Source organism: Mobula birostris, chromosome 25 (assembly GCF_030028105.1).
Source record: "Mobula birostris isolate sMobBir1 chromosome 25, sMobBir1.hap1, whole genome shotgun sequence".
NCBI classification, from domain to species: Eukaryota; Metazoa; Chordata; class Chondrichthyes; order Myliobatiformes; family Myliobatidae; genus Mobula; species Mobula birostris.
In genome coordinates, this window is record NC_092394.1 from 56,367,502 (window position 1) to 56,391,013 (window position 23,512).

The 23,512-nt window shown below is 45.6% G+C and overlaps 1 protein-coding gene across 1 annotated transcript in view; it reads left to right on the forward strand.

Annotated features, from left to right (window-relative positions):
- Nucleotides 1-23,512, forward strand: part of LOC140187912 (breakpoint cluster region protein) — a 446,198-nt gene that overhangs the window by 237,087 nt on the left and 185,599 nt on the right. Inside the window, exon 10 of the mRNA XM_072243771.1 lies at nt 4,178-4,343. Within this exon, the coding sequence (XP_072099872.1) occupies nt 4,178-4,343 (166 nt within the window). The remainder of the gene's footprint in view (nt 1-4,177; nt 4,344-23,512) is intronic.

The following is a 23,512-nucleotide window of genomic DNA, read 5'->3' on the forward strand; positions in this document are numbered from 1 at the left end:
CCTGTGCACTGCCTCCAAAGCCAGTATATCCTTCCTCAAGTAAGGAGACCAGAACTGCACACAGTACTCCAGGTGCGGTCTCACCAGTACCCTGTATAGTTGCAGCATGACCTCCCTGCTCTTGAATTCAATCCCGCTAGCAATGAAGGCCAACATTCCATTTGCCTTCTTGTACCTGTTGCACCTGCAAGCCAACTTTTTGCAATTCAAATACACAAGCACTCCCAAGTCCCTCTGCACAACAGCATGCTGCAATCTTTCACCATTTAAATAATAATCTGCTCTTCTATTATTCCTTCCAAAGTGGATGATCTCACATTTACCAATGTTGTATTCCATCTGCCAGACCTTGGCCCACTCACTTAACCTATCTATATCCCTCTGCAGACTCTCCACATCCTCTGTACAATTTGCTTTTCCACTCAGTTTAGTGTCGTCAGCAAATTTTGCTACGCTACACTCAGTCCCCTCTTCCAAATCATCAATGTAAATGGTAAACAGCTGTGGGCCCAGCACCAACCCCTGCGGCACCCCACTCACCACTGACTGCAACCGGAGAAACACCCATTTATACCAACTCTCTGCCTTCTATTGGTTAACCAATCCACTATCCATGCCAATACACTTCCTCCGACTCCATGCATCTGTATCTTATTTATAAGTCTCTTGTGCGGCACCTTATCGAACGCCTTATGGAAATCCAAGTATACTACATCCACCTGTTCCCCTCTATCCACTGCACTCATTATGTCCTCAAAGAACTCCAGTAAGTTTGTCAAACAGGGCCTGCCCTTTCTGATTCCATGCTGCGTCTGTCTAATGGAACCACTCCTTTCTAAATGTTTCACTATTTCTTCCTTAATGACAGCTTCAAGCATTTTCTCAGCTACAGATGTTAAGCTAACTGGCCAATAGTTGCCCATCTTTTGCCTACATCCTTTTTTAAAAAGTGGTGTGACGTTTGCTGTCTTCCGGTCCGCCAGGACCTGCCCAGAGTCTAGAGAATTTTGGTAAATGATTACCAATGCATCTACTGTAACCTCCGCCAATTCCCTCAGCACCCTGGGATGCATCCCATCAGGAGCAGGGGACTTATCTACCTTCAGGCCCTCTAGTTTGCTGATCACTATCTCTTTAGTGACAATGATTTTATCGAGGTCCTCACCTCCCATTTCGTCCATAACATCATTCTTTGGTGTATTAGATGTGTCCTCCACCGTGAAGACCAACACCAAATAGCCATTCAAAGCCTCAGCCATTTCCTTATCACCCAATATCAATTTCCCCTCTTCATCTTCCAAGGGACCTACGTTGACTTCAGCCACCCTCTTCCGCTTTATATATTTATAAAAACTTCCGCTATCTGTTTTTATATTTTGTGCCAATTTTGTTGCTGAAGGGATAACAGATTCATTGGTCATGGTTTTCAAGAAACACTTGATTCTGGCATGGTCCCAGAGGACTGTAAGATTGCAAATGTTACTCTACTCTTTAAGAAGGAAGGAAGGCAAAAGAAAGGAAATTATAGGCCCGTTAACCTAACCTCAGTGATTAGGAAAGCGTTGGAGTCTATTATTAAGGATGAGGTTTCAAGCTACTTGGACACTAATGTCAGTATTGGGACTACCGCTTTTCTCTCTGTTAATGATTTGGATAATGGAATTGATGGCTTGGTGGCAAAATTTGTGGATGATACGAAGATAGGTGGAGGGGTAGGTAGTATCAATGCGATTGCAGCAGGACTTAAGACAATTTGGAAGAATGGGCAAAAAAGTAACAGATGGAATACAGATGTATGATGATGCATTTTGATAAAAGGAACAATAATGTGGACTATTATCTAAATGGAGAGAAGGATCAAACATCAGAGGTGCAGAGGGACTTTGGAGTCCTTGTGCAAGACTCCCAGGTTAAATTACAGGTTGAGTCTGTGGTAACGAAGGCAAATGCAATGTTGGCATTTATTTCAAGGGGAATAGAATATAAAAGCAAGGAGATAATGCTTAGAAAATAAATCACTACTCAGGCTGCACTTAAAAGTATTGTCAACAGTTTTGGACTCCATATCTCAGAAAGAATGTGTTGTCATTGAAGAGAGTCAGAGGAGGTTCACGAGGATGATTCCAGGAATGAAGGGCTGAACATGAGGAGTGTTTGCAACACACATCAAATTTGCTGGTGAACGCAGCAGGCCAGGCAGCATCTCTAGGAAGAGGTACAGTCGACATTTCGGGCCGAGACCCTTCGTCAGAACTAACTGAAGGAAGAGCTAGTAAGAGATTTGAGAGGGGGAGGGAGAGATCCAAAATGATAGGAGACGACAGGAGGGGGAGGGATGGAGCCAAGAGCTGGACAGGTGATTGGCAAAAGGGATATGAGAGGAACATGGGACAGGAGGCCCAGGGAGAAGGAAAAGGTGGGGGGGGGGGAACCCAGAGGATGGGCAAGGGGTATAGTCAGAGGGACAGAAGGAGAAAAAGGAGAGAGAGAGAAATAATGTGTGTATATAAATAAATAATGGATGGGGTATGAGGGGGAGGTGGGGCCTTAGCGGAAGTTAGAGAAGTCAATGTTCATGCCATCAGGTTGGAGGCTACCCAGACGGAATATAAGGTGTTGTTCCTCCAACCTGAGTGTGGCTTCATCTTTACAGTAGAGGAGGCCGTGGATAGACATATCAGAATGGGAATGGGACGTGGAATTAAAATGTGTGGCCACTGGGAGATCCTGCTTTCTCTGGTGGACAAAGCGTAGGTATTCAGCAAAACGATCTCCCAGTCTGCGTCGGGTCTCGCCAATATATAGAAGGCCACATCCGGAGCACCGGACACAGTATATCACCCCAGCTGACTCTCTCTCTCTCTCTCTCTCTCTCTCTCTCTCTCTCTCTCTCTCCCCCCTTTTTCTCCCTCTGTCCCTCTGACTATACCCCTTGCCCATCCTCTGGGTTTTTCCCCCCCTCCTCCTTTTCCTTCTCCCTGGGCCTCCTGTCCCATGATCCTCTCATATCCCTTTTGCCAATCACCTGTCCAGCTCTTGGCTCCATCCCTCCCCCTCCTGTCTTCTCCTATCATTTTGGATCTCCCCCTCCCCCTCCCACTTTCAAATCTCTTACTAACTCTTCCTTCAGTTAGTCCTGACGAAGGGTCTCGGCCTGAAACATCGACTGTACCTCTTCCTAGAGATGCTGCCTGGCCTGCTGCGTTCACCAGCAACTTTGATGTGTGTTGCTTGAATTTCCAGCACCTGCAGAATACCTCATGTATGAGGAGTGTTTGGCAGCTTTGGGCCTGTATTCATTGTAGCTTAGAAGAGTGTAGGGGGATCTCATTGAAACCTACTGAATGTTGAAAGAACTAGACAGAGTGGATGCGGAGAGGATGTTTTGTACGGTGGGGGTATCCAGAACTGGAGGGCACAGCCTCATAATTGAGGGGTAGCCCTTTAGAACAGAGTTAGGGAAGTATTTTTTTTTAGCCAGAGTGTAGTAAATCTGTGGAATGCTCTGCCGCAGACTATAGTGGAGGCCAAGGCCATGCATATATTTAATGCGAAAGTTGATTGTTTCCTGATTGGTCAGGGCATCAGAGGATATGGCATGAAGGCAGGTGTATGGGGTTAAATGGAATCCGGGATCACCTGTTTTATACCAACAGTGATAACCACAGTAAATATAATCCCAGTTGTTTTTCATTTGTTGATGTTGGTGTCGCAGACTGAGGTGGAATTTAATTACCCTTCAGAAGGAGGTAGTCATCTTCCTTCTTGATCTGTCATAATCTCAGAGATATTAGTATTTTCACAGTTTGTCAGGATTTGGCAAGTTAGGATGTGAGCTGTTTGCTGCAGGATTTTCAGCCCCTGACCTGCTTTTGTTGCCACTCTGTGTATGTGCCTACTGTAGTTCAGTTTCTGGTCAGAGGTAACTACAGGACATTGATAGTGGAAGATTCAGTGCAGGCAATGTTAATGAATATCATGAGATGCAAGGTAGAATTTCCTTCTTGGATATTACCATTGCTGGCACTCATTCAGCATGTAGGCTGATGACAGTAGCACCACAGCAGAGCGCTTGAAAGCTATTGATTCTGAACAGGATAAATATTAAGAACAAATAAAGCTTGCCTTGTTTGCATTCTCAGACCCTCTTATCAGAATGCTTTTCTTTCTGCCATAGGAAGAGCCAGCAGTACGACTGTAAGTGGTATATTCCTCTCGCCGATCTGAGTTTTCAAAATCTAGATGAATCAGACTCTCCAACCATTCCACTGGTACCAGATGAAGAACTAGACACCATGAAAATAAAGATCTCTCAGATCAAGAATGAAATACAAAGAGAAAAGGTAATTTGAAAAGAATATAAACTGACTTAAGCATAAATCAACATACAATCTGCTGGAAGAACTCTGGGTTGAGCAGCTTCGGTGGGAGGAAAAAAGTTGTTGACGTCTTGGCCCAAATGTTTCTTCTCTTCTCCCCCATCTCTTCCTCTTTCCCTCCCTTTCACATTCCCTAACACTCTAGCCCAATAAATATTGGAATGGAAATCTGTATTAGTATTCTTATGTATCACAGTGCTGAAAAAATACTTGTGAATTTAACAGAGCCAGGTTCTTCAAGTACCAGTAGACATTGCTTTGTGGATCCAGAAATGGCTTGCCCACTGGTCCACAAAACTAATACCCAATAAGAGTAACTGTGATGGGTGCATGCTGCAACTATTTGGTTTTGCTTGAAAAAATGGACCCAGTTTTGGTCGTTCATCCGAGATTCACTTTATTGTTAATACAGAGAAGAAAATAGAGAGTTGCGAGAAATGCTTTATATTGTACACTACCTACACCACTAATAGGTAGGGCTAACTTAAGCAACCCTTAGTAGTCTACACCGCCGAGTATACTTAGCAACATCTGCGTGATCCCTGAGGCAGGGGATCGACCATGGACTGGCTAGGGTGGAGGTCCTTGGCGTCGGTTCAGCTGCTCGGCCCGAAGGTGGGACCCAGGCGAGTGGTCTGCCCAAGAAAGAACTTCCCCACCTTTATAGCACTATCGCCGCCTCCCAGTCCAGCTGGAAGGGACTAATCATCCAATCCGACACTTAAACGACCCTAACTGGGCCAATCCAAGTCCCAGCCACATATTAAGCCAACATACATCCTCCATACCTGCAAGTACCAAGGTCGGGCGACCTTTAACAACCAGCTTTTGTCCCCTCAGGGACAATGTATCCTATTAATCTTACAACCAAACAATGTAAAAAAACATTCATTAGAGAAAAGGTAATTAATTACTTTTACACAAATCAGCACTTTTAGTTTGTTCTCAGGCATGTTATCTGGTAGACCAGAGTCACATGTTTTTCTCCCCTTATCTAGTATCAAGGGTCAATCTGCCCAACAACATAACAGGCCCACAAATTCCTAATTGTTAACCATTTCCCTGCCGTGCCAATTTTCATACCCACACACCTACCCATACACCATACACTTACCTATACACTCACAGAAGACAAAGGGTGTTTGCAGACGGATCATGGAGGTCGGTGACCAGTGGTGTGCCTCAGGGATCTGTTCTGGGACCCCTACTCTTCGTGATTTTTATAAGTGACGTGGATGAGGAAATGGAGGGATGGTTTAGTAAATTTGCTGATGACACAAAGTTTGGGGGTGTTGTGGAGGGCTGTCAGAGGTTACAGTGGAACATTGATAGGATGCAAAACTGGGCTGAGAAGTGGCAGATGGAGTTCACCCCAGATAAGTGTGAGGTGGTTCATCTTGGTAGGTCATTAGCCTTCATCAATTGTGGGATTGAGTTTAACAGCTGAGAGGTAATGTTGCAGCTAAATAGGACCCTGGTCAGACCCCACTTGGAGTACTGTGTTCAGTTCTGGTCGCCTCACTACAGGAAAGACATGGAAACCACAGAAAGGGTGTAGAGGAGATTTACAAGGATGTTGTCTGGATTGGGGGGGGGCATGCCTTATGAGAATAGGTTGAGTGAAGGAGGATGAGAGATGACCTGATAGAGGTGTATAAGATGATGAGAGGTTTTGATCGTGTGGATAGTCAGAGGCTTTTTCTCAGGGCTGAAGTGGCTAGTACAAGAGGGCATAGTTTTAAGTGCTTGGAAGTAGGTACAGAGGAGATGTTGGGTAAGATTTTTTTACACAGAGAGTGGTGAGTGCGTGGAATGGTAGCCGGCGACGGTGGTGGAGGTGGATACGATAGGGTCTTTTAAGAGACTATTGGATAGGTACATGAAGCTTAGAAAAATAGAGAGCTATGGGTAACCCTAGGTAATTTCTAAGGTAAGGACATGTTCGGTCCAGCTTTGTGGGCCAAAGGGCCTGTATTGTGCTTTAGGTTTTCTATGTTACTATTAATTTCAAGTGAATATCAAAATCTGGAAAAAGTGCAGTCTTATTACGTTGACTTGGGTTAACTTTAAAAAGCTAAGAAGAGGAATTTATGACATCTTCAGGAATGCTTTCTAGCTCAGTATGTTTTTGGCCCATTGAGTTTTTGCTGGATCTGTGTGAGGAATATGAGATAAACCAGTAGGAGAGCTAATGGGAGACTGCCATCACCGTATCATAAGGTTTAGATTAGTAATAGAAGTAGGCAATCTTGCTCCTCAATGGATGTTATCAGAATTTGTTAACTTAGTGGCAGCAGTTCATTGCAATACATAATATAGAAGAAAGAAAAATTAAAATAAATAAATAATGTGCACATCAGTTACAATATATGTATATTGAATAGATTCAAAATTGTGCAAAAACAGAAATAATATATATTAAAACAATGAGGTAGTGTTCAAAGGTTCAATGTCCATTTAGGAATCGGATGGTAGAGAGGAAGAAGCTGTTCTTGAATTGCTGAGTGTGTGCCTTCAGGCTTCTGTACCTCCTACCTGATGGAGAGCGGCCAGTGAGTGTGTGGGCCAGTGAGGGAGTGGAGCTTTGAGGCTTTGACTCGAGAGGTTCTGGCAATTTTGGCTGTTGCACTGTGCAATCAAATCAATCAAGATTTGAATAGCTCAGCAGAAAGCAGTCTGGGTGACAGTCAGAGGGGGGAAAGCGAAGGTGAGTAGACAGGTTGTGCAGAGCACCCATGTAGCCATTCCCCTGAATAGTAAGTATACCGTCCTGGATACTGTTGGCGGGGATGACCGACCAGGTGTGAGCCACGGTAGCAGGGCCTCTGGCACTGAGTCTGACCCGTTGTTCAGAAGGGTGGGACGGAGAAGAAGAGAGCTGTCGTCATTGGAGACTCTATAGTCAGGGGAGCAGACAGGAGGTTTTGTGGACATGAAAAGGACACCTGTATGGTTTGTTGCCTCCCGGGTGCCCGGGTTCGGGATGTCTTGACCGGGTGGACGCCATCCTGGTATAAGAGAGAAAGCAACCAGAAGTCGTGATACATGTTGGTACCAACGACATAGGCAGGAAGAGGGATGAGGTCCTGAAGTGTGAGTTTCGGGAACTGGGGAGAAGGCTGAAGAACAGGACCTCAAGGGTGGCGTTCTCAGGATTGCTGCCAGTGCTACGTGATAGTGATGGTAAGAATTGGAGGAGATAGCAGTGGAATACGTGGCTGAGGAGTTGGTGCAGGGGGCAGGGTTTTAGATTTTTGGACCATTGGGATCTCTTCTGGGGAAGGTGGGTCTTGTACAGATTGGATGGGTTGCACCTGAACTCGAGGGGGAGCAATATCCTTGCAGGTAGGTTTGCTAGCATGGTTCGGGAGGGTTTAAACTAATTTGCAAGGGGGATGGGACTCGGAGTGATAGAGCAGTGAAAGAAGTTCATAGAGTAAAGCTAGATCTAACATATGAAGAGGCTTTGAAGAAAGAGAAGCAGAATAAAGGATGTAAAGGTAGTAAGGTAGAAGGGCTAAAGTGTGTGTGCTTCAATGCAAGAAACATCAGGAACAAAGGTGATGAACTGCGAGCTTGGATACATACATGGAATTATGATGTAGTGGCCATGACAGAGACATGGCTGGCACCAGGGTAGGAATGGATTCTCAATATTCCTGGATTTCAGTGCTTTAAAAGGGATGGGAGGGGAGGGAAGGAGGGGTGGCATTACTGGTCAGGGATACTACTACAGCTACAGAAGGGGTGGGTAATGTAGCAGGATCCTCTTTTGAGTCAGTATGGGTGGAAGTCAGGAAGAGGAAAGGAGCATTTACTCTATTGGGAGTATTCTATAGGCCCCCTGGTAGCAGCAGAGATACCGAAGAGCAGATTGGGAGGCAGATTTTGGAAAGGTGAAAAAAATAACAGCGTTGTTATCATGGGTGACTTTAACTTCCCTAATATTGATTGGCACCTGATTAGTTCCAAGGGTTTAGATGGGGCAGAGTTTGTTAAGTGTGTCCAGTGCCGCCAAGTATTGTATCACGGTGGAATGTGGCCGAAGTCCAACAGTAAAAAGTCCAACATCATACATGAGGTTTAAGAATCAAGGATCAGATGGGCCTATTGAAGAATATAGGGTAGCAGGAAAGGAGCTGAGGAGAGCAAGAAGGGGGCATGAGAAGGCCTTGGCAAGTAGGGTAAAGGAAAACCCCAAGACATTCTTCAATTATGTGAAGAACAAAAGGATGACAGGAGTGAAGGTATTAAGGGAGAGGAAGTGTTGGAGTTATTAAAATACATTAGGATGGATAAGTCCCCGGGGCCTGATGGAATATTCCCCAAGCTGCTCCATGAGGCGAGGGAAGAGATTGCTGAGCCTCTGGTTAGGATCTTATGTCCTCGTTGTCCACGGGAATGGTCCCAGAGGATTGGAGGTAGGGATAGTCCACCTAATTATAGACCAGTGAGCCTTACATCTGTGGTGGGAAAGCTGTTGGAAAAGATTCTTAGAGATAGGATCTCTGGGCATTTAGAGAATCATGGTCTGATCATGGACAGTCAGTATAGCTTTGTGAAGGGCAGATCGTGTCTAACAAGCCTGATAGAGTTCTTTGAGGAGGTGACCAGGCATATAGATGAGGGTAGTGCAGTGGATGTGATCTACATGGATTTTAGTAAGGCATTTGACAAGGTTCCACATGGCAGGCTTATTCAGAAAGTCAGAAGGCATGGGATCCAGAGAAGTTTGGCCAAGTGGATTCAGAATTGGCTTGCCTGCAGAAAGCAGAGGGTCGTGGTGGGGGAAATACATTCAGATTGGAGGGTTGTGACGAGTGGTGTCCCACACGGATTGGTTCTGGGACCTCTACTTTTTGTGATTTTTATTAAACGACCTGGATGTGGGGATAGAAGTGTGGGTTGGCAAGTTTGCAGACGGCACAAATGTTGGTGGTGTTGTGGATAGTGTAGAGTAGGGGTCGCCAACCCGTGGATCGCGATCGACCGGTCGATCTTGAGACTTTCCCAGTAGATCCCGAAGAAAAATCAAAAATAAATACACAAATACTGTTGTAATGTGAGCATTATAAAAGTAAGTAATACTAATTAGGATAATGGTAATATAGTGATATTTTCGCTAAAAAGCTGTTTGTAAAGAGACATCAAAGCTGCTGGTGAACACAGCAGGCCAGGCAGCATCTGTAGGAAGAGGTACAGTTGACGTTTCAGGCCGAGACCCTTCGTCAGGACTAACTGAAGGAAGAGTGAGTAAGGGATTTGAAAGTTGGAGGGGGAGGGGGAGATCGCGGCCTGAAACGTCGACTGCACCTCTTCCTAGAGATGCTGCCTGGCCTGCTGCGTTCACCAGCAACTTTGATGTGTGTTGCTTGAATTTTCAGCATCTGCAGAATTCCTGTTGTTTGTAAAGAGAGATTGTTTCCAGGTTGCGGGGGGTTAGTTCCGTTCTTTCTGCCCAGTGCGCATGTGTGTAGTTTACCCGCCATGCACTGCGCTTTCAGCGTAGCCTGTGCTGCATGAAAGTGACCAATCAGATTAGATAAGAGTACAGACTCGCAAACATCAATGTACGGCAGTGGTCCCCAACCTCTGGGCTGCGAAGTGTGCAGTGGTAGTCAGGATGCACACAGCACATGTTTAAGAAAAAAAGCCGAAATAAAGAAGCTAATTAATTAGGTGCCGCCCGGCACGTAAATGTCGGCCCAGATCAGAGGCGACGCAATTGGCAATCGCTCATGATATTCTGATAGCATGGCGGAGGCTCCATGAAAGAAGGCGAAAACATACAAATTCCATCCAGAATGGGAAGAGGAACTTCTGTTTACCTTGGTGACAGACAAGTGTGTATGTATGTAATACGAATTGACAATAAACTGGACTGGTCAAAGAACACTGAGGCTGTCTACAAGAAGGGTCAGAGCTGTCTCTATTTCCTGAGGAGACAGAGGTCCTTTAACATGGTAGGCTCATTCAGAAAGTCTGGAGGCATGGGATCTAGGCAAACTTGGCTGTGTGGATTCAGAATTGGTTTGCCCATAGAAAGCAGAGGGAGGTAGTAGTTGGGGTGTTTTCTGCCTGGAGGTTGGTGACCAGTAGTGATCTGCAAGATCTGTTCTGGGACCCCTACTCCTTGTGATTATTATAAATGACTTGGATGAGAAACTGGAATTGTGGGTGGGTAAGATGCAGATGACCAGGATATAATGTTGAAACCTTATAAAGCACTGGTAAGGCCTCACTTGGAGTATTGTGAGCAGGTTTGGGCCCCTTATTCTAAAAAGAATGTTTTAAAACTGCAGCGGGTTCAAAGGTGGTTCACAAAATTGATTCCAGGTTTGAATGGCTTGTCATATGAAGAGCGTTTGATCGCTCTGAGCCTGTATTCACTGGAATTCAGAAGAATGAAGGGTGACCTCATTGAAACTTATAGAAGCGAAAGTTTCACAAGACTGATGTGCAACCTAGGTAACCCATAGCTGCAGGCAGAAACCTTTGTCTGGACCTCATACAGTTCTGGCCAATATCACTGTAACTTTCAACTTAGCTGCAAGACCATTTCGATTTTTGCTATTTCTGTTAGTTTATTACTTGCAACTAAATTAGTGAAATCACTCGTGCCTTTACTCGTTAAGAAATTATTTCCTTTTCTTTCTGACTTAGGGCAGGCACTAGGATTGGGCTTCAGTCTCTGCTAGAGTGCACTCATGTTGGACTTTGGGCTCCATTTCAGAATCCAGAGACCTATTCATGAATGACAAAAAATTTCCAATCAATAGGTGTTCAGATCATGGGCAACATCAAGGAGAACTTGCAGGATATACCGCAAACTCATATTATTCCCTTGTTCTGAGATAGTCATGGGCACCTCACGGTCTTTTGGATGGATCTTGGAGGATAGGCATTATCCCCCTCATTACATGGCACCTCTCTGAGTGAATTGCACTGAGTGGTTAGTGCAATTGTTTTGTGGCGCTAGGGTCACTGCTCAGGGTTTGATTCCCACTGCTGTCTGTAAGGAGTTTGTATGTGACCATGATCACATGGATTTCCTCCAGGTGTCTCAGTTTCCTTCTACATTCCAAAGACGAACGGTTAGGAGTGGTGCTGCCAGAAGCGTGGCAACACTTGCAGACTGCCCAGCACAGTCCTCGGACTGTGTTGGTCGTTGATGCAAGAATTACGCATTTTGCTGTGTTTAAATGCTTTGACGTACATGTGACAAATAAAGCTAATCTAATCTTCAAAAATTCTTGAAAATTGTTTGACTCCATGTGAGCTATAAATGTCATGGTTCTTTCTTTGATGGCTATCCAGATGATTCACAATAGCCTGACTGCATGCTGTCAACTGATTAATCTGCAGTTAGGTTTAAATGCATGTAACCCTCAGGTTCGGCTGGCGGCATTAGTCCAGGGAAGACAGTCTCTGGTCCCGCCAAACATGAAATCTGAGGTGCGAAACCTCCTGTTTGTGTGGATGCTGCATGATGTATTCCCCTGTTACAAATCAGTACCATGCAATAACAGACAGTACAGCATATGCAAATAAACAATTTAGCTTTATAATTCTTAATTTCACCAGAGAGTTAGTAAAGAAAAACAAAAAAGAAACAATCTAATGTGCAAATTGGAGCTCATGGTTTCCCGTCCGTTAGTCCTCCATTGATTTCCCCTGGGTGTCGTCGACTCCCAGCCCCATTCCAAATCCACTCCATCCTGCAGTCTATGACCTCTCCGTTCTTGCATCCTCTCTCTCCATCTTCCACCGAACAAAAAACCCTTGAACAACTAGCTGTGAGGCACAATAAGAAAAAAAAACACTCCCTTCATTGGATGGCGCACATTCCAAAGTCCCCGTTATCTCTAGTGATAATCCAAACACTGCTGCTACAGAACAACCATTACATTAGCAGTGAAACCTTTCCCAGGTTGTTACTTGTGCACCCACGGACCTTCTTCCATTTACTAGCCTTGTAGATATTGATAAATGATTACTTTCAAGACCATGTGGTTGATTAGCTTAAACTGACATCAAATCCACAAGTGAATTGTGGATTGACAGTGTTGAGAAATAATCTAATGATTCTTTTAGTTCCTTCAGTTCTAGTTTGACTAATTTCCATGCCTAAACACCATGGACACCTGCTGATCCCTTCAGTGGTTCAGAATTGAACCTGAGTATTTGAATGGGATTATTACTGGAATTCCTTTACACCACTTGAAATTAAATGCTTGGAACTGAGTGCCACATTGAAAGGAAGTTGTACTGTGGGTATAGAGATACATTAAACTTCTCACAGGTATGTACAAAGGTGACCTTTCAATAGGTCCACTGTGGAGAGCCCTGCATGATTCTAATATTTCTGAAAGGTTAAGTACAAGTTCAGGCTATAATTCAGCCATAAAGTTTAGGCTGTGTAATCACCATTATTAAGAATCCTGTTAACAGCACTATTGCCATGTTTCTGTTGAATTACTTTACCCACTCTCAAAGAAGCTTATGTTTCAAAGGTTTCAAAGGTACATTTAATGTCAGAGAAATGTATACAATATACATCCTGAAATACTTTTTCTTTGCAGCCATCCACGAAAACAGAGGAGTGCACCAAAGAATGAAAAGCAGTTAAATGTTAGCATCCCAAAACCCCCACCAGCTCCCCCCTCCCACACGTAAGCAGCAGCAAAGCAATGATCCCCCCTCCCCACCAGCAAAAAAAAGCATCAGCACCCCCCACCAAGCACTCATGCATGCAGTAGAGCATCAGTAAAGACACAGACTTGCAGTACCCCAAAGAATACTCGTTCACCTGGTAATTTGACATACCACAGGCTCTCTCTCTAAAGGAAAAAGAGATGTCTCTGTTTCACAGTGATAGGGGAGACATAACAAACAACTCGCTGATTTATGATGTTGAAAGTCCATTGTGTCACTTTTTCCGAGCTCTGTGCTCAAAGAACTCAGCCACTTTGCACACTCACAGCTTCCTGTAAACAGTGCTCACACTCAAGACTAACCTTTCAAATGACTTCTACCATGTAGGTACTCCTGGTAGGATGTTTGCCAGGGATCTCTCTTTGAGGATATGAATACACTCTTTGAATGCCTGTGCAAAAAGGTAACTCACGGTGTAGAAGGCTGCCTATGCCCTCTGTGTTGCTCATGTGGGCTGATGGTGGTGAAGGTAAGAGTATCAGTGACTATCCTAGTACAGCTGTCTTCAGAAAACTGTTTGAGAAAACTTGAGGATAACTGAGAAATAACTTTTGCACCTCCATGTTATGTTAACCATGAAGAACAGTGTCAGCTCCTGACATGATAGAAGCCATTTGAAAGGTTAATCTTGAGTGTGAGCATGTCAGTACCTCCAGTTGAACTTTGTCTTTTTGTGTGCTTTCTCCCTAGCCTTCAGTCTGTGGTTTTGTATTGCCATGTGCTCTTGTTTGTTTTCATGCCCCATGTGCTCCTGTCTCTGCTCCTGCTCTGCTCCAGCCTCTGTATTACTGAGTACTCCACCCTCACCTGTTTCTCATTATTACCTGTATCGCTGCACCTGTGTCTCATTGTGCTCCACCTGTCATCTGCCTCTTTATTGCTCAGTGTATTTCAGTCCTGCGTTTTCACCTTTTTGTTGCCAGATTGTGCCAGAGAATTTTCCTGAGCCTTTCCAGTATTTGTACTGTACTCTGTCCATCTGAATATCGACTCTGCCTGTTTCCTGATTCTGGTTTTTGGATTTCTCTGGATGTTTTGATCTCTGCCTGAATTTTGACACTGACTTGGTTTGCACCTCGGGATTTGTTACTCAAGATGGAGAATGATATGGTTAGTTCAGTAACAAAGGTTCTGAACTTAAAGAAGGGTAACTTTGAAGGTATGAGATGTGAATTAGCTAAGATAGACTGGCAAATGATACTTAAAGGGTTGAGGGTGAATATGCAATGGCAAGCATTTAAAGATCACATGGATGAACTACAACAATTGTTCATCCCAGTTTGGCAAAGGAATAAACCAGAGGAGGTCGTTCACCCGTGGCTGAGGGAAATTAGGGATAGTATCAATTCCAAAGAAGAAACATACAAATTAGCCTGAAAAAGCAGCACACTTGAGGACTGGGAGAAATTCAGAGTCCAGCAGAGGAGGACAAAGGGCCTAATTAGGAAGGGGAAAAAAGATTATGAGAGAAAGCTGGAAGGGAACATAAAAACTGACTGTAAAAGCTTTTATAGATATGTAAAAAGGAAAAGACTGGTAAAGACAAATGTAGGTCCCTTACAGTCAGAAACAGGTGAATTGATCATGGGGAACAAGGACATGGCAGGCCAATTGACTAACTACTTCGGTTCTGTCTTCACTAAGGAGGACATAAATAATCTTCCGGAAAGAGTAGGGGACCGAGGGTCTAGTGAGATGGAGGAACTGAGGGAAATGCATGTTAGTAGGGAAGTGGTGTTGGGTAAATTGAAGGGATTAAAGGCAGATAAATCCCCAGGGCCAGATGGTCTGCATCCCAGAGTGCTTAAGGAAGTGGCCCAAGAAATAGTGGATGCATTAGTGATAATTTTTCAAAACTCTTTAGATTCTGGACTAGTTCTGAGGATTGGAGGGTGGCTAATGTAATCCCGCTTTTTAAAAAAAGGAGGGAGAGAGAAACTGGGGAATTATAGACTGGTAAACCTGACATCGGTGGTGGGAAAAATGCTAGAGTCAGTTATCAAAGATGTGATAACAGCACATTTGGAAAGTGGTGAAATCATCGGACAAAGTCAGCATGGACTTGTGAAAGGAAGATCATGTCTGACGAATTTTTTGAGGATGTAACTAGTAGAGTGGATAGGGGAGAACCAGTGGATGTGGTATATTTGGATTTTCAAAAGGCTTTTGACAAGGTCCCACACAGGAGATTAGTGTGCAAACTTAAAGCACATGGTATTGGGGGTATGGTATTGATGTGGATAGGGAATTGGTTGGCAGACAGGAAACAAAGAGTGGGAATAAACGGGACCTTTTCAGAATGGCAGGCAGTGACTAGCGGGGTACCGCAAGGCTCAGTGCTGGGACCCCAGTTGTTTACAATATATATTGACTTAGACAAGGGAATTAAATGCAGCATCTCCAAATTTGTGGATGACACGAAGTTGGGCGGCAGTGTTAGCTGTGAGGGGGATGCTAAGAGGATGCAGGGTGACTTGGATAGGTTAGGTGAGTGGGCAAATTCATGGCAGATGCAATTTACTGTGGATAAATGTGAGGTTATCCACTTTGGTGGCAAAAACAGGAAAACAGATTATTATCTGAATGGTGGCCGATTAGGAAAAGGGGAGGTGCAACAAGACCTGGGTGTCATTGTACACCAGTCATTGAAAGTGGGCATGCAGGTACAGCAGGCGGTGAAAAAGGCGAATGGTATGCTGGCATTCATAGCAAGAGGATTCGAGTACAGGAGCAGGGAGGTACTACTACAGTTGTTCAAGACCTTGGTGAGACCACACCTCAAGTATTGTGTGCAGTTTTGGTCCCCTAATCTGAGGAAAGACATTCTTGCCATAGAGGGAGTACAAAGAAGGTTCACCAGATTGATTCCTGGGATGGCAGGGCTTTCATATGATGAAAGACTGGATCGACTAGGCTTATACTCACTGGAATTTAGAAGATTGAGGGGTGATCTTATTGAAACGTATAAAATTCTGAAGGGATTGGACAGGCTAGATGTAGGAAGATTGTTCCCGATGTTGGGGAAGTCCAGAACGAGTGGTCACAGTTTAAGGATAAAGGGGAAGCCTTTTAGGGGATTAGGAAAAACTTCTTCACACAGAGAGTGGTGAATCTGTGGAATTCTCTGCCACAGGAAACAGTTGAGGCCAGTTCATTGGCTATATTTAAGAGAGAGTTAGATATGGCCCTTGTGACTAAAGGGATCAGGGGGTATGGAGAGAAGGCAGGTACAGGGTTCTGAGTTGAATGATCAGCCATGATCGTACTGAATGGCGGTGCAGGCTCGAAGGCCGAATGGCCTACTCCTGCACCTATTTTCTATGTTTCTAATATCACAGTGTGTTGAGTGCTAGGTCAGCGATTGGATACCTGCTCCAGCGCCCTGACAGCACTGTTTAGAGGGAGCTATGAGTGTGCAAAGTGGCCATATGAGAATGAGAACTACCACTGGTTATTTGAAGTATTGTTGTTGAATAGTGGTCCCCAACCTCTGGGCTGCGGACCGATATCAATCCGTGAAGAATGCAGCGTTTGCCCGGACGCACCCAGCACATCTTTAAGAAAAAGCCGAAATAAACAAGGTAATTAATTAGTTGCAGCCTGGCACGTAAATGTCAGCCCAGAGGCAACGCAATCGGCAATCATCTCTGATCGAGGCCGACATTTACATGCTAGGCGGCACCTAATTAATTAGCTTGTTTATTTCGGCTTTTTTCTTAAAGATGTGCTGGGTGCGTCCCAGCTACTGCTGCACCCATGCATGCTGCGCGGATCGGTATTGGTCTGCGGCCCAGAGGTTGGGAACCACTGTTGTTGAAGACCTCAGTCATCTGATTTTAAGGATTGTATGACTTTTAATGTTGCTTGACTGGAAAGGATCTGGGAAGAGTAGCTCTAGGAAACAAGAAAATCTTGTCCTGAGGTGACCATGTGATGCTAACAACTGGCATTAACATACCCAGGAACCTACACGGATTCAGTTTTCAACTGTGCAATCTTCCTGGCAGTTTTCCCAGAATTGCACAGTTGAATTTCTGGGCTGTCACCTTTGTGCTATAAGGGTTTAAACTAGTATTTTATGATTACCCGGCCAAGCTGCACGATCCATTAGCTCCATTCCCTGCAGTATCTTCATGATGGCTTGGCAAATATTTGGATTTTACATTAAAAATAAATGTTAAACAAAAATGCTTTCTTTAGCAGAATATGTTTAACGAAAAATGTTAAACATTAAACATAAAAAGGATTTTAATTTTGGAAAAAGTAAAACGATATATGAATTTAAATGAAACTCCAACACTAATTATAATTTGAAAAGCCCCAAGTGTTGCTTCTTTGTGCTAGCTTTCCTGGTAGGGAAAGTAATGGGCTGTGGTGGTTCCCACCTTAGATAAGGTGGAAGTCTGGGAGAAGTAGATGTGAGCAACAAATGAGAATGTTGCTTGAGACCAGTGATGTGTGCAGACATGCTTCAGGTTCTCAGAACTTTTAAACACTACAGTGCCAGAAGTGAACAAAAAAATGTATAAAAATGTTGCAGTTCAGATCGCATGAGCATGACTCACTATATGGCTCCAGATATTTGCCAATGCAAGCAGAACCTTCTGGAAACCTGATGTTTGTTGATTGAAGGCTGCAGTGGGCTCTAGTGAGATACATCTGTTCCTGTAGTATAGGAGTAAACCATGCTCAAACTGGAGATTAAATTGATAGTGGCGATCAGATGAACTTGGCAAGTGCCTTGTGGAAACAGAAGCCAGAATGCTAGTGAATAACTTCCAGAATAGATGTGATGCTGCTCTGGCTCTATACAATCCTGCCATATAAACTTTGACACGGACTCCTAATAATCTCATGTATTTGTCCTTACAGGCCAGGTATTGCATCAAGTATTTTTCTGTGTTTGTACACTGCTCCTTACCTGTGCCTTCTTCAGTTATCACCAAATGATTCTTCCAAATTTTCTCTATTATGTGGAGTTTGGCATTACGCCTGATGAAAACACTGTCATGTCAGGTGACTCCCCTTGTGAAATCTATGCCCTTCCTAAGCAGTGCCATCATCTGGTCTGATGCCAAGAGAAGATAGACATGGTAGCACCTTGTACTCTACAGTACGAGGGGTGATTGATAAGTTCGTGGCCTAGGTTAGAAGGAATCAATTTTAGAAAACCTAGCATATTTATTTTTCAACATCGTCCCATCCTACATTTACACACTTAGTCCAGCAGTCGTGGAGCATGAGTTATGCAGCTGTCATTACATGCACTTGCAGTTCAACTCTTTGAGTGATTATGCAGAAAGTTTGAAGTTAATAGCTCATCTCCTAATTTAGGCCACGAACTTATGAATCACCCTGCTGTGGACCCCTTTCTGGAGGTCCAAGATGCCGACTTCTACAAAGAAGGGATCCATATGTTCCAGGACCGCTGGGCTCAGTGTGTACATGTAGGAGGGGACTATGTTAAAAAATAAATGTGCTAGGTTTCCTAAAATTGACTCCTTCTATCTTAGGCCACAAACTTATCTTTCACCCCTTGTAGCAACCTCTCATACTTGTTCTCCACCTACTGACAATGGTACACATAATACTCTTCCAGTGAGTTAAGTTTGATCCTGACCTTGGCTGTGGTTTGAATAGGGTTTGCACATTCCCACTGTGATTGTGTGAGGTTCCCCCAGTTAGTCCCGTTTCCTCCCACATAGGAAAAATGCACTGGTTGGTAGGTTAACTGCTGTAACTGTGGCTGTTGTATGTTACTCCTAGTGTAGGTGAGTAGCAGGAGAATCAGGTTGGAACAGGTGGGCTTGTTCGAATGCAGACATTGCAGTGGTTTATGGAATTGTTCATTAAAGCAGTATAGACTTGGTGAATGAACGGCCCTATTCTATATTATAAGAGAATAGAACTATGGAGTGGATTAGTAACATAATTATTAACATAACAACCACTTTTCTGTCATGGTCCGGTCCATGAAGTCTGCATTCTGGTTCACGGTCCGGTCTGTGGACTCAGGACTCCAGGTCTTCCGGCTGTCCCTTGTTTGAGTTAATCATAGGCACCTGATTCCCATCTTGGGGCTTGGAATATAAGTAGCCTTGGGGTTGACTGTGAGCTGCTGGTTTGTTTTGTCAAGATCCCCTGGGAGCAACCTGCCGGTGGAAGGCTAGGGCAGCCAATTGCCATCTTTAGGCTGCGTTGGGGAACCATCCCCTCATGGACCCTTGCTGTCAGTAGTCGGAGCTGTCTTTAGGGTATGGATTCGGCTGTTTCCCGGGCCAGCTGAGTGGCTGCCAGCTACTCTGAGCTAGGTAGGGATCTGGCTGTTTCCGTAGCCAGCTGAGGTTGCTGGCTAAACTGGGACTCGGAGCTACCCTGGAGCAGAGATGGAACTGTCTGTTGTTCTTTGGTGTTGTCTCTTCTTGACCTCGGCTCTGTGAGGTAAGCCAGGCCGTTCTGCCGTTGCCCTGCGGGGGGTTTCTTGTCTTGTCTTTGCCTCAGTTGGGTAAGTCCGGCCGTTCTACCGTTACCTGATGGATGGTTCTGTCCCACCTTGGTGTGGAGAAGTTGAGTCCCTGCATGTCTAAGTATAAGTCCCGGCTCTATGTCTATGTACTGTCCTGTCTCATGTTGATGTCGTGTTAAAGATGAGTCCCAGCTTTTCGAAGGATAAGTCCCGGCTCTATGTTAATGTACAGTTCCCAGTCAGTCTCTGAGTTCCAGCCTCCACGTTATCAGCCTCCGCAAGCTCAGGATCCCAGACCCCAGCCGGCAGCCAAGCCCAGGATCCCAGAACCCAGCCGGCAGCCAAGCTCAGGATCTCGAGCCAAGCTCCAAGAACCCCGGCCTCGAGGATCCCCGAGCCAAGCTCCAAGAACCCCGGCCTCGAGGATCCCCGGGCCAAGCTCCAAGAACCCCGGCCTCGAGGATCCCCGAGCCAAGCTCCAAGAACCCCGGCCTCGAGGATCCCCGAGCCAAGCTCCAAGAACCCCGGCCTCGAGGATCCCCGAGCCAAGCTCCAAGAACCCCGGCCTCGAGGATCCCCGAGCCAAGCTCCAAGAACCCCGGCCTCGAGGATCCCCGAGCCAAGCTCCAAGAACCCCGGCCTCGAGGATCCCCGAGCCAAGCTCCAAGAACCCCGGCCTCGAGGATCCCCGAGCCAAGCTCCAAGAACCCCGGCCTCGAGGATCCCCGAGCCAAGCTCCAAGAACCCCGGCCTCGAGGATCCCCGAGCCAAGCTCCAAGAACCCCGGCCTCGAGGATCCCCGAGCCAAGCTCCAAGAACCCCGGCCTCGAGGATCCCCGAGCCAAGCTCCAAGAACCCCGGCCTCGAGGATCCCCGAGCCAAGCTCCAAGAACCCCGGCCTCGAGGATCCCCGAGCCAAGCTCCAAGAACCCCGGCCTCGAGGATCCCCGAGCCAAGCTCCAAGAACCCCGGCCTCGAGGATCCCCGAGCCAAGCTCCAAGAACCCCGGCCTCGAGGATCCCCGAGCCAAGCTCCAAGAACCCCGGCCTCGAGGATCCCCGAGCCAAGCTCCAAGAACCCCGGCCTCGAGGATCCCGAGCCAAGCTCCAAGAACCCCGGCCTCGAGGATCCCGAGCCAAGCTCCAAGAACCCTAGCCTCGAGGGGTCGGAGCCAAGCTCTAAGTACACAAGTCTCGAGGATCCCAAGCCAAGCTCCAAGAGCATAAGCCTGAAGTCCCCAGCCTCCAAGCTTACGACCCAAGGCCCCAGCCTGCAGCCAAGCTGAAGACCCAAGATCCCAGCATCAAGTCTCAAGAGCAAAGACCCCAGCCATGTCATGTCCTTGTCTGGTTCTGGGGTCCGAACCCGAGGCAAGACCCAGGTTCTGGGTCCTTGTCCAGTCTCGGGCTCGGAGTCGAAACCTTGGCTCCTAGTCCTGGTCCAGCTTTCCCTAGCCCAAGCCTGCGTTCTTGTCCCTGCTCCTGGTTTGAATCCTGTCACATCCCTACTCTAGTGAAGTCCTGTTCCTTGTACTTCAGTGTCTGTGTCTCTCATTTGGGTCCATTTCCAGCATCCCACTGTGACACTTTTCATGAGATTTGGAGAGTTACTGAACTAACTCCTTCACTCATATCCAGTCATTAATGTATATGTCAAACAGTAAAGTTCCCAGCACTGATACAACATGGAGCAGAGGCTTCTAAGCACAAAAAAACGGTCCTCCACTAACACCCTTTAATTCTTATTGCTGAACCAACTGTCGATTCAATTACTTCTGCTTGGGTAGTTACCACATTCACTGTCCTGCAGTCATCTGGCACCTCTGCTATGGCCAACAAAGATTTAAAAATCTCTATCAGAGCTCCAGTAATCTCTTAGGTAATGAACCGGGTCAGGTCACAGATCTCTCAGTGGGTGAGCATCTGGGGGACAGTGACCACCGCTCCCTGGCCTTTAGCATTATCATAGAAAAGGATAGAATCAGAGAGGACAGGAAAATTTTTAATTGGGGAAGGGCAAATTATGAGGCTATAAGGCTAGAACTTGCGGGTGTGAATTGGGATGATGTTTTTGCAGGGAAATGTACTATGGACATGTGGTCGATGTTTAGAGAACTCTTGCAGGATGTAAGGGATAAATTTGTCCCGGTGAGGAAGATAAAGAGTGGTAGGGTAAAGGAACCATGAGTTACAAATGAAGTGGAAAATCTAGTCAGGTGGAAGAAGGCAGCACACATGAGGTTTAGGAAACAAGGATCAGATGGGTCTATTGAGGAATATAAGGAAGCAAGAAAGGAACTTAAGAAGGGGCTGAGAAGAGCAAGAAGGGGGCATGAGCATGCCTTGGCGAGTAGGGTAAAGGAAAACCCCAAGGCATTCTTCAATTATGTGAAGAACAAAAGGATGACAGGAGTGAAGGTAGGACCGATTAGAGTTAAATGTGGGAAGATGTGCCTGGAGGCTGTGGAAGTGAGCCTCGGTATTCACCAATGAGAGGGAACTTGATGATGGTGAGGACAATGTGAGTGAGGTTGATTTTCTGGAGCATGTTGATATTAAGGGAGAGGAGATGTTGGAGTTAGTAAAATACATTAGGACAGTTAAGTCCCCAGGGCTATGACGGAATATTCCCCAGGCTGCTCCACGAGGTGAGGGAAGAGATTGCTGAGCCTCTGGCTAGGATTTTTATGTCCTCGTAGTCTATGGGAATGGTACTGGAGGACTGGAGGGAGGTGAATGTTGTCCCCTTGTTCAAAAAAGGTAGTAGGGATAGTCTGGGTAATTATAGACCAGTGAGCCTTACGTCTGTGGTGGGAAAGTTGTTGGAAAAGATTCTTAGAGATAGGATCTGTAGGTATTTGGAGAATCATAGTCTAATCAGGGACAGTCAGCATGGCTTTGTGAAGGGCAGATCGTGTCTAACGAGCCTGATAGAGTCCTTTGAGGAGGTGATGAGGGTAGTGCAGTGGATGTGATCTATATGGATTTTAGTAAGGCATTTGACAAGGTTTCACACGGTAGGCTTATTCAGAAAGTCAGAAGGCATGGGATCCAGGGAAGTTTGGCCAGGTGGATTCAGAATTGGCTTGCCTGCAGAAGGCATAGGGTCGTGGTGGAGGGAGTATATTCAGATTGGAGGGTTGTGACTAGTGGTGTCCCACAAGGATCAGTTCTGGGACCTCTACTTTTCGTGATTTTTATTAACGACCTGGATGTTGGGGTAGAAGGGTGGGTTGGCAAGTTTGCAGATGAAACAAAGGTTGGTGGTGTTGTAGATAGTGTAGAGGATTGTCAAAGATTGCAGAGAGACATTGATAGGATGCAGAAGTGGGCTGAGAAGTGGCAGATGGAGTTCAACGCAGAGAAGTGTGAGGTGGTACACTTTGGAAGGACAAACTCGCCAACGCAGAGTACAAAGTATATGGCAGGATACTTGGTAGTGTGGAGGAGCAGAGGGATCTGGGGGTACATGTCCACAGATCCCTGAAAGTTGCCTCACAGATAGATAGGGTAGTTAAGAAAGCTTATGGGGTGTTAGCTTTCATAAGTCGAGGGATAGAGTTTAAGAGTCGCAATGTAATGATGCAGCTCTATAAAACTCTGGTTAGGCCACACTTGGAGTACTGTGTCCAGTTCTGGTCGCCTCACTGTAGGAAGGATGTGGAAGCATTGGAAAGGGTACAGAGGAGATTTACCAGGATGCTGCCTGGTGTAGAGAGTATGCATTATGATCAGAGATTAAGGGAGCTAGGGCTTTACTCTTTGGAGAGAAGGAGGATGAGAGGAGACACGATAGAGGTATACAAGTTGTTAAGAGGAATAGATAGAGTAGATAGCCAGCGCCTCTTCCCCAGGACACCACTGCTCAATACAAGGGGACGTGGGTTTAAGGTAAGGGGTGGGAAGTTCAAGGGGGATATTAGAGGAAGGTTTTTTACTCAGAGTGGTTGGTG